Raw genomic sequence first — 12,327 nt, 5'->3', positions numbered from 1 at the left:
TGACAATTATATTTGGTAAGCATTTCTAATTTAGACCATTGAAATCTCTATCCAGTATTGATAATTTATATGCCTGTGTAAACATAAACTTTCTTAACGAACCATATTTATTTATATCATTTAATATATTTAAAATAAGTGTATCAGGGCGCCTGGGTGGCTCAGTGGGTTAAAGCCTCTGCCTTTGGCTCAGGTCATGATCCCACGGTCCTGGGATCAAGCCCCACATCAGGCTCTCTGCTCCATGGGGAGCCTGCTTCTTCCTCTCTCTCTCTGCCTGCCTCTCTGCCTACTTGTGATCTCTGTCTGTCAAATAAATAAATAAAATCTTAAATGTATCATATTTAAATTTTGATAACATTTTGTTATCAGAATTTAAATGTTTTACCCATTTTAAGAAAATAAAATTTGTAAAAAAAAATTTGCAATGATTAGTATTAGCATTTTATTCTTTCTAGTCTTTTCTGTTCTCAGATACATAAATATATATAATATGGCTATGATGAAAGATGGCTTTAATGACTTGAAATTAAATGTAATTTAAGTTTTATTTGGAATACAGGTGGAGCTGAAAGTCCGTCTTACTCTCTTGTTTTAAATGGGCAAGCTGACAGTTTTTTTCAATGCTGTATTAGTGACTGCAATATAAATTTAAAACTTTGCACATATGCTCTATACATCATACATTATGTTTATAGAATGAAATTAATTTGCTCAAATAAGATTATAGTAATTCTGTAAAATTTAAATTTAAATATCTGTACATACTGTGTATTAAATGAGTATGCACAGAGCATACACACGTATATACAACTCATTTTTAGAATTATTATTTGGGAGAATTCAAAGGTGAATTTATTTTGGGGATGAAATAGATATGATAATGAATTTAACATTTTGTTCTTTTATTTCTTTTCTTTTATTTTTTAAAAGATTTTATTTATTTATTTGACAAAGAGAGAGCACAAGTAGGCAGAGCGGCAGGGAGAGGGAGAAGCAAGCTCTCCACGGAGCAGGGAGCCCAATGTAGGACTTGATCCCAGGACCCTGGGATGATGACCTGAGCCAAAGGCAGCTGCTTAACTGACTGAGCTACCCAGGCGCCCATAATTTGTTCTTTTAAAAAAAACTTTTTAGTTTGTTTTAGGCTAACATTGAGATTCTGCTAACTAATTTTCTCTTTTAATTAAATGCATTTAAAACAAAAAAAAGGCTTATTGAATTGTGGTGTACATTTTAAAGAGGTTCATTTTAAATAAAAAAGTTTTAATAGGTGATGCTTACTTTTATTCTGTGCATGATATTTTGTGTTTTATTCTTTCCTCAGTATATCCATTCACTCTTAGGAATTTTCAGGTCTGAGAGGGTTATTTGCAGAATTTGGAATTTCTTTTGGATTGAACTTCTAATGATTTGTATGAGAAAGTTCATTCTCTGGTAAAGAGTTGGTCATTTACAATTAGGTACCAGATTCACAGGACTAGGAAACTTTCCCAGGGATTCTCTGAACTCTGTTGGTTGTCATCATAAAATTATGATCACTGAGATTGTTTTGTGGTAAAAATCCTGTTCCTATGACAAAGCCTTTCAAAAGGCTGTTATTTGATGATGGAAATGAAGCTCACTTCCTCTCAATTAAGGAGGTGTTTTATTTTAATCCTCCTAAGGCACACTTCTAAGCAGAGTTTCCTTTTTAAATCATGTTTAACTAACTGTAGTACATGTTTCATTTGCCAGCACGAGATTATCTGTGGACACTCAAAAATAGACGCCCAGAGAAACTTCGAGACTCGCTCAAGGAGTTGGAGGTATCTTTCCAAAAGTTTCAAAAATGGCAACAAACAAATTTGTTTTAAAAACATCTTTCAACAGTTTTAATTTTCATAAAGGATCAACTCTCCTGGTGATGATAGCTTTGCTTTTGTCTAGTAAGGAGTTCCAAAACAGTTGCATCTTTGTGTGGCAAGCTGATCTTTCTTTCTTTTTTTTTTTTAGTGTGCTTGCTAATCAGAAGCACTCTAACTGATAACAACAATGTGTATAGCCAACTGCACTCTCTCTTTTTCTGTTTCCTTCAGGAATTGATGCAAAACAGTCACTGTGTGTTGAGCAAATGGAAGAACAAATATGTCTGTCAGGTAAAATGGTTTGACATATTTTTGCAATGTTTAACCAGTGGAACTGAAAGCTATGCAGTATTTGGTATTCTTGTGTTTTTGATAGGTAATGGACAAAAACTTTTTAGGAGTGGATATTTCATAGTTTGAATTCTAGTCATTCTAGAAGTAACATTATGTAGATTGACATAGGCCACCAGGCTGCCTCATTAATTAGTATAGTTGTACTGACACTATGAACACTAATAAAAAAAATTTTTTTTTTGGTTTATATTTGCCTGAATGTTGTATTAGATGTTCCCTGGCATAGATTTGATAATATTTTTGACTGAAGATAAAGTCACAGGACAGAAGGTGTTTTGGCGTATTACTCTAGTAAACATTGATGAGCACCATGCTTATGGAAATCAACAAGTGGTCTAGAGTTAGACTTAATGTAACAAGACATTTGCTCTTATTTTTTTGAATCCTCTAAGTTGTGCTATTTAATATGATAGCCACCAGTCACCTGTGGCTATTTAAAAATAAATTTAAACTCATTAAAATTAAATAAATTTAAAAATTCAGTTCCTCAGTTGTACTACCCACATTTTAAGTGCTCAGTAGCCAAATGTTGTCATATGGACAGTTAGATAAAGAACATTTCCGTCACAGAAAGTTCTGTTAACACAGTTAGGGCCTAGACAACATGAGCTACATGTTGAATGGGTCTAGATTCAGGATATAATAATTAGTAACCATTGATCAAAAAGTAACGGACAGTTGGCTTAGCTTTGTTTTTAGGCTTAATAAATTCTAGTTGCCTAGAAAAATCTTATTTGCTTGTGATTAGAAGAATCATTAGTCATTATTCTGCTCATACATGTAATTGAAGTTATATCAGTATAACTAATAATTATAACTGTTTTATGGAATTGAATATCCTGTATGAATTTAAAATCTTACTTGTTTATAATATGATTTATTTTAGGTCTAACTATTCTTGTTTGAAGTTTAGGCCTTTGGCTCTATCCATAAATCTGTAATGTTGAATTTGTAGTTATTATGAACATATCTTAATTGACTATTTGAATATAGATTATCATTTTAATGAACTCTAGTTTTTCTTCATTTTTTGTTTAAACTAGCTTACTTTTACTCCTGAAGGTAACTAGTTAACTCCTCAAATGGCATAAATAATTTTTTTTCCAGAGACTGTTTATAAGGCTGAATTAATATTATTAGCAGCATAATACATTCTAAATTTGACTTTGAAGTCTATTCAAAAGGATGAGATTATTTAAAAATTCATAATTTGTTTTCATTAAAGTTTTAATCAAACTTTAAAACTCGAATACAAAATATGCTCCAGAAAGTTTTAAATTTAGTATAACTCATTGTATTTCTCAATGCCATTACTCACCTTAAAAGCAGGCTCAAAATAATTTGACTGGAGGGCAAGCCTACTACCCATAGTAAGAGGTCTGTCTCGTGGCCTCCACCCTAACAATTGCACAGGGTAAGTTAGAACATGTTAGGCATCTTAAAATATGCAGTGAAGCATCCCAATATTCCATCCTTTTTTTTTTAATTTAATTTTTTTGAAAGATTTTCTTTATTTGACATAGAGAAAGCACAAAAGCAGCAGAAGAGGCAGAGGGAGAGGGAGAAGCAGGGTCCCCGGTGAGCAGGGAGCCTGACACAGGGCTCGATCCCATTACCCCAAGATCATGACCTGAGCTGAGGGCAGATGCTTAACTGACTGAGCCACCCAGGCACCCCTAAGCAATCCTTTTTAAATAGGTGCTATTGCATTTTAATTTTTAAGCAAGTTTGTGTGTGTTTGTATGTAGGGAGAATAAGGAGGAAGATGTCCTTCACTGTTAAATTACTTCAACGCAGAAAAGGAATTTGCATGATAGGATATATATATATATATATATATATATATATATATATATATATATAAATAAAATTACTTCTCTAATTTATACCAGACTGACAGTAGTGGTTTCTTAGTAGTAGTGACAATGAGTCACTTTTAATATTTCCAATGAAATTTATCTTTCTTTATGTTCTGTCATATTTTGTGCTTAATTTTTGAGGTTGATAACTTATTCCTAAAGTAGACCTTTTAGTATCAACACATTCTTAATGTGATGATACATTTTATATACATAATTTTTTTTTTACTTTTTGGGGGGATGCTATTTTTTTTTAAATTTTTTAATTTTTTTATAAACATATAATGTATTATTAGCCCCAGGGGTACAGGTCTGTGAATCACCATCATCTCATTGTGGTTTTGATTTGTATTTCCCTGATGCCGAGTGATGTGGAGCATTTTTTCATGTGTCTGTTGGCCATCTGGATGTCTTCTTTGCAGAAATGTCTGTTCATGTCCTCTGCCCATTTCTTGATTGGATTCTTTGTTCTTTGGGTGTTGAGTTTGATAAGTTCTTTATAGATTTTGGATACTAGCCCTTTATCTGATATGTCCTTTGCAACTATCTTCTCCCATTCTGTCATTTGTCTTTTGGTTTTGTTAACTATTTCCTTTGTTGTGCAAAAGCTTTTGATCTTGATGAAATCCCAATAGTTCATTTTTGCCCTCACTTCCCTTGCCTTTGGCGATGTTCCTAGGAAGAAATTGCTGCAGCTGAGATCAAAGAAGTTGCTGCCTGTATTCTCCTCAAGGATTTTGATGGATTCTTTTCTCACATTGAGGTCCTTTATCCATTTTAAGTCTATTTTCGTGTGTGGGGTAAGGAAATGGTCCAGTTCCGTTTTTCTGCATGTGGCTGTCCAGTTTTCCCAACACCATTTGTTGAAGAGGCTGTCTTTTTTCCATTGGACATTCTTTCCTGCTTTGTCGAAGAGTAGTTGACCATAGAGTTGAGGGTCTATTTCTGGGCCCTCTATTCTGTTCCATTGATCTATGTGTCTGTTTTTGTGCCAGTACCATACTGTCTTGATAATGACAGCTTTGTAATAGAGCTTGAAGTCCGGAATTGTGATGCCACCAGCTTTGGCTTTCTTTTTCAATATTCCTTTGGCTATTCGAGGTCTTTTCTGGTTCCATATAAATTTTAGGGTTATTTGTTCCATTTCTTTGAAAAAAAATGGATGGTACTTTGATAGGAATTGCATTAAATGTGTAGATTGCTTTAGGTAGCATAGACATTTTCACAATATTTGTTCTTCCAATCCAGGGGCCCAGAACATTTTTCCATTTCTTTGTGTCTTCCTCAGTTTCTTTCATGAGTACTTTATAGTTTTCTGAGTATAGATTCTTTGCCTCTTTGGTTAGGTTTATTCCTAGGTATCTTATGGTTTTGGGTGCAGTGGTAAATGGAATTGACTCCTGGATTTCTCTTTGTTCTGTCTTGTTGTTGGTGTAAAGAAATGCAGCTGATTTCTGTGCATTGATTTTATATCCTGACACTTTACTGAATTCCTGTATGAGTTCTAGCAGTTTTGAAGTGGAGTCTTTTGGGTTTTCCACATATAGTATCATATCATCTGCGAAGAGTGATAGTTTGACTTCTTCTTTGCCGATTTGGATGCCTTTAATTTCTTTTTGTTGCCTGATTGCTGAGGCTAGGACTTCTAGTACTATGTTGAATAGCAGTGGTGATAATGGACATCCCTGCCGTGTTCCTGACCTTAGTGGAAAAGCTTTCAGTTTTTCTCCATTGAGAATGGTATTTGAGGTGGGTTTTCATAGATGGCTTTGATAATATTGAGGTATGTGCCCTCTATCCCTACACTTTGAAGAGTTTTGATCAGGAAGGGATGCTGTACTTTGTCAAATGCTTTTTCAGCATCTATTGAGAGTCGATTATACATTTTAATAAGATAGCTTGACCTCCATCCTGTCCATCCTGATTAGTCCCCACATCTTTAGGGCCTTTGAGAGACCTCCTAACATTATTTATCCACTTCCTCAGTTTCTAAACAAGACTGCAAGCTAAGTCTTCTAAAAATATGTGTGTATGTGCATTATCTTAAAGATCTCTAATATTACAGTAAATTAAAAATTTGGTGCTCAAACTATATTTTTAAAAGGATCCCCTTAACCTTTTGTTAGTTGCAAAATAAGTATTCCCCAAGTTATTCAAGGGTCCTTCTTTTGTGAGGTGTGGTGGCTCCAAACATAACACAGGCTTAAATTTTTATTAGTAGTTTTCCCCATATATTTAACATGATAACTGACCACAACATAGTCTTAAAAAAGGAGTGAAATTAAAGTTCCTCAGTACCTTGGTGCTAACATAGTTGAACTCTCAGTCTTTGGTTATAGCTACTCCTTAACTAATGTAAATCTTTTACCGCCCCCCCCAAAATGGCAAATTTAAGACTTTACAGAATTTATCTTGGTTGTCTTCTTTTTAAGGCATCCTTATTTCTTCAAAAGGTCCAGTTGTTGAGCAATTAGCAGAGCAACTACAAAAACATAAAGGATTTCAGAGGATACATTTTGAGGTTGGGTTTTTCCCTCTGTTGAATAATGGGATTTTATAGCTTGTCATCATAGTCAACGCTTAGTTCATGTTGTTGGTCCAGTGACCTACAGATTGTACCATTTAAGAATGATTCCCTTCACTTGCAAATTCAAAAGTTTATAAATCAGGACTTACTTGTACATATGTCCTGTATGAAAATTGTTTTTTAAAGTTGGTTTTTCAGACTATCCCTTTGAATAGAGAAATGCATTGAAAGTATGAGATGTAATTTAGAATTTTAGTCTCATTAGCTATCAAAATATTTCTCTCTTCTTTTTGTTCTCCTAAAATCATTTTATTATAAGAAAGTGTTTAATAGGGGCACCTGGGTGGCTCAGTGGGTTAAGCCTCTGCCTTCGGCTCAGGTCATGATCCCAGGGTCCTGGGATCGAGCCCCACATCGGGCTCTCTGCTTGCCTCTCCCCCTACTCGTAATCTCTGTCACATAAATAAATAAAGTCTTTAAAAAAAAAAAAAAAGAAAGTGTTTAATAATTTCCACTTTGAATTTCTTAAACCATTTTACAAACTTCATTTTATAAATATTTTACGACGGGAGTAATAGTTTCACCATTGGAGACTATTAAATTGTATAGCAGTATGGTGGAATTTCTAAATTCTTTAAATAATGTGCTTCAAGTCACATTCATATTTACAGGTTATTCTGCAATTATTTAAAAGCAATGTTATCATTAAGTTAGATATATCCTCAATTATGGTGATTTTAGATTAAATTATTTGACTCGTATATATAGTCAGCTACAAAAGTATATGATATAGTTAGCTATACCCTGATTTCTTTCTATAACAGTTACACATTTCTAGGTATAATTTTAAAATGCCAGTGGTGCCTGGGTGGCTCATTTAAGCAGCTGATTCTTGGTTTTATCTTGGGTCATGATCTCAGGGTTCTGGGATGGAGCCCTGCATTGGACTCTGTGCTCAGGGGGCAGTTTACTTGGGAATTCTTTCTCTCACCCTTCCTCTGCCCCTCCCACTGCTCATGCTTTCTCTCTTTTTAAGGTAAATAAATAAATCTTTTAAAAAATGCCAAGAAAAGATAGTTTTCTTTTTTGGTTCTTATAATGAATTACTTGACATGCTATGTAAAAATATAAATTATTTTCTAAGCCTATCACAGATAATTTGTGAATTTTTGGAACTCATTTTATCATAATTTCCTCAGTTGTAGAATTAATAGCATCATTACCTGATCTTTCCTTTCATCAAATTGCATTGAAAATCAGTTTGGTTTTCTCATAAAATAATTGACAAACCATGACTTTAAGTTACAACTATTAGAAACAGCATATTACTTATATAAAACCTATCACACTGTATTTATTGAGTGCCACCATTATGGAATGCACTAAAGAAGTGTAAGATGTGGGCTGAGTTGCCAGTGTAACCTGGTCAAGGAATATAGACACATGAAATCACTAAGACACTATGAGTGCTAACTAAGACACTATGAGTGCAAGTTGTAGGATTCCAGGTAGAAAGATAATAAAGTTTAGTGAAAAGATAGTTTAGAGAGTGAAAAGAGTTTAGAGAGAAGGCATAGAGATTAGCCTGGGATTAAGATGCAGGCTAAAACAGGAAAGCTAGAGGCAGTTTATGTAAAGAACAAATGAGATAGGATCATTATTTTCTGGAAACATCAACCCAGAGGGTTTCTGGACTTGAAGATGCTAAGCACAATACATAGTAAAAGTGAGGTGACTAGACTAAGAATAATGGGATTAAATGTGTGAGATCTTCCCCAGCTCCTCCCCCTCTCTAGGAGTGAGATATATGTCTCTGTGTAACCTGTTTAAAGGATCCTTCTCTGAAAAAAATAAATTATTCCCCTACCCCACCTGTCAACCCAGAGCAATGGCTATAGAAACCAATATTTGGTAGTTTCCTTTGAAAAGGTAGATGTGCCATCCAGTATTCTTATAGTGGAGTTATAAGTTAATAAGCCTACCAATGCATAACAAGCTCACAATCAATTTTTAAAGAGACTTACTTTTAAATATAACCAGAGAGCTAGAAATTATACTTTTGAAGAAATTCTGCATCAGTAAATCCATATCTTTGTGAGTTTAAAACAAGAAGATAAAGGACCAGGGACAGTGCAATAAACAGAACCAAATTCAGGGAATTAAAATTAATCCCCACAGAGATGTAAGAGGAGTTGTTGCATCTTTGAAATAAGAATAGGAAGCTATTTTTAAAAAATGATCCTTGGGGGAAAAGAGCAGAGGCTCTTGGGAATTAAAAATATGGCAGCATTTTAAATAGAAAAATTAATAAATGAATTGAAAGAGAAAGTTGAGATAACCCTGTACTGCAGAACAGAACGACAAAAGGACATATTAGTGAACAATAGGCAATAGAGGATAAGGAAATTAGAGTATTAGGTCAGAAGGTTTAATATCTAAATAATAATAGGAAAGAGAAGGGAAGAAACAAAAAAAATGAAAGAAGAAAAATTCCCATAACTGGAAGATTCTTGTTTCCAGTGTGAAAAAACCCATGACTGAAAAAGATCAATACAAAGGTGTATTCTGTGAATTTTAGGAAACCAAAGCTAGAAGATCTGAAATGCTTTCAGAGTAGAAAAGAAAATAAGATACATACAGAGGAATGGGAATCAGATTTCCCAACAGTGACACAGAGAGAAGACAGTAAAATGATGCTTTCATAATTCCGAAGGGAGGTGATCTATATATAGAATTCTAAATTGTCATTCAAACAGGACATTTTCAGATTTGTTAGCTCTCAGAAAAATTTACCTGCCAGGCACTTTACTCAGGAATTTATTGGAAGATGTGCCAGCCTAAAAGCAACAGAATAAACCAAGAAACAAGATTTCTTGGCATCCAAAAATTGGAGGGTCTTACATAAGAAAGAAGTGAAGAGAAGTCTTAGGATGTAAGTGTGCCTTAGGCCTAGAGAGCAACTAGTCCAAACTGGGGCAGGAGACAGAAGATTCTACTAGGAATGTTGGAGGGAGGAAAGAAAAGGAACTGATAAGTCTAATTTCTGATCTGATACAGAACTTTAAAAAATAATAAGTAAGAGATAAATGATATAAGAGAATTATATCTTGATTCATGATAATAGGAAATCAGTAAGTAATGACTAAATAAAGAAATAACATGTGGAAGACATTGCTAGTTGCTTGCCCAATATCCATTTTTCTTTATGATCAGACCCTGATGTTCCGAGTGGCAGTGTGACCAGTTTAAAGCACTCAGTTACCCTGTCCCTTTATGAAGCTAGAGATGCCCATATGAAGTAGCTCTGGCCAAAGTAAGCACAGGTCACTGGTAGGACTTACAAGAAAGCTTATTAAAGGGGCCAGACTTACCTGGGATGCGCCTTTTCAGTTTCAACTCTTTGCTTTCTTCTAGTCTGGATCTGAGATATGCTGAGGTTCAGGGTCCCGCCTTTGACCATTTTTTTTCACTCAAGGTGTGTGTATATATATATATTTCTTGTCTACTATATCCCAGATAGTATTCTCAATGCTGAGGATACCAGTTAACAAAAAGACAAAAATAACCAATATTCCTATTCCCCTGTGGTTTATATTCCATTAGGAAGATATGAAAATATTGATAAGTAAAATTTAGAGTATGTAAGAAAGTAAAAAACTGTTAGAGACAAAGCAAGAAAGATAGGGAGTTCTGCATGGGGGATGGTGGGGCATGATGGGCCTGATGTTTGGTGACCAGGAAAGGCCTTCCTGAAATATCATATTATTAAGACATGAAGGAGCAAGCAGTGGAAGATATCTGGAGAAAAGTGTTCCAGGTAGAGGGAACAGCAGATACAAAGGCCCTGAGATGGGAGTTATGCCTGACATGTTTGATGAACAGGAAAGAGTCTATGTGACTAGAGTGGAATGAGCAAGGAGAAAAGTAGCAGAAACTGAAATAAGAAAGGAAATTAGATATGAGTTATATAGAACCTCTAGGCCTTTGATAGGACTTGGCTTTAACTCTAAGTGAGATAGAAAACCCTTGAAAGGTTTTGAGCATAAGAGAAACTTGATCTAATTCACTTTGCAGTTAGATTGCTCTGGGTATTATGATAGGAACAAATTGAAGAGAACAAAGATGGAACAGGTTAGAAGTCTGTTGCCATGGTCCAGGTGAATAATGGTGGCCTTGACTGGATGGTAGTGATTGAGTAGTGAGAAGTAGCCAGATGCTGGGTATATTTTGAGTTTTGAGCCATCAGAATTCACTGATGGATCAAATGTGGTAGATAGAAAAAATTTCTGAGCAGCTTGAAGAATGGAATTGTCATTTATTGAGATGGGGGGAGATTGAAAAGTGACATTTTGGGGGGAAATACAAGTTACTCAGTTTTGGGCATCAATGTTTGAAAGACCATTAGATATTTAAGTGGAGAAGTCGAATAGTTGAGAAAAAAGTCTGGCTGGAGAGATAAATTTGGGAGGTAGCCTAACAGATGGTATTAAAGACAAGAGATTGATGAAGATCACCGAGGGAGGGAGTTTAGATACAGAGCTAGAGGAAGCTGAAGGGCTGAGTCCTGGGGTCCTCCAGCTTTTGGGGATTGGAGATAGAGAAAGGGGGAGATGGAGCAAGGAGTCTAAGAAGGAGTAGCCAGAGCATATTGGAGGGAGTATGTATCCTGGAAACTAGATTTCAAGTAGAGAGTAAAGTGTTACTGTTACATAAGAAACCAGTAAAAAGATGCCTGAGATGGACCATTGGATGGAATAGCAGGGAGATCACCAGTGACCTAGATAAAGGCAGTTTCAGGGTATGGACATGAGCCTGGTTGGAATATATTTAAAAGAAAATGGGAGGAGAGAAATTAGGAATTAAGATATAAGAAGGGGTTATGTTACAAAGGAAAATGGAGAAATAGGGTAGGAGCTTGAAGGAGAAGTGGAGTCAAAAGAGGTTCTTCTTTTTTAGATAGGAGAAATAACATCTTAACATCTGTTTCTGTTGGTATGCTAATGGGAATGATCCAATAGAAAGGGGAAAAGCTGATGCAGGTAAAGAGAATTAATTGCTGGGGTAATGTTCACAAGAAGCCACTTAATAAAGGGGGAGGGGACAAAAAGTAGTTGCCTGGTACCTGATGATATCATGGACCTGTCTTATCAGCCATGGACTGCCTATCTGCAGCTTTCTGGTTCTTTGAGGAAAAACAAACCCATTCTGATAAGTGATGGGGTGTGTGTTTGTTTTTTAGGTTTCTTTTACATGTACCCGAATACCATTCTAAGTGACAAAACATGCTTAGAAATGTGGGCATATAATCAGAAGGAGCTACTGTAAAAGTTAAAAATGGTCTCATTTGCAAGTGACATGAAAGGCTGTGGTGGGATAGGGCAGTAAACAGTTGTTTTAATTCCAGGTATTCTTCGACATTTTAACAATTTATACATGTATTTCTTTACATGTTAAAATCTTTTTTAACCATGCCAGAGTTCTTCTAAGAAGCAGATGTAAAGCTGTAGTAGGGGGGGCGCCTGGCTGATTTATTCAGTAGAGCATGAGACTCTTGATCTCCACATCACGAGTTTGAGCCTCCTGTCGGGCATAGAGATAACTTAAAAAATAAATAAATAAGAATTAAACAGAAGATATACTAGGAATGCAGGAGATTTATGGGGGAGATGTGAAAAATAAAGGGGGAAGGGAACAAAAATACATGGGAAGGGCCTTTTGACTGGAATTCTGGTCTGAACTC

The 12,327-nt window shown here is 35.2% G+C and overlaps 1 protein-coding gene across 1 annotated transcript in view; it reads left to right on the top strand.

Moving 5' to 3' along the window:
- LOC111148096 (WD repeat containing planar cell polarity effector) overlaps nt 1–12,327 on the top strand; it is a 445,955-nt gene that overhangs the window by 116,637 nt on the left and 316,991 nt on the right. The window contains exons 5-6 of the mRNA XM_022504499.1: nt 1,738–1,808; nt 2,079–2,138. Of these exons, the coding sequence (XP_022360207.1) occupies nt 1,738–1,808; nt 2,079–2,138 (131 nt within the window). The remainder of the gene's footprint in view (nt 1–1,737; nt 1,809–2,078; nt 2,139–12,327) is intronic.

The sequence above is a fragment of the Enhydra lutris genome, unplaced genomic scaffold, assembly GCF_002288905.1.
Source record: "Enhydra lutris kenyoni isolate GAN:26980312 unplaced genomic scaffold, ASM228890v2 scaffoldscaffold18, whole genome shotgun sequence".
Classification (NCBI taxonomy): domain Eukaryota; kingdom Metazoa; phylum Chordata; class Mammalia; order Carnivora; family Mustelidae; genus Enhydra; species Enhydra lutris.
This window is presented reverse-complemented; position numbering and strand designations above follow the sequence as displayed.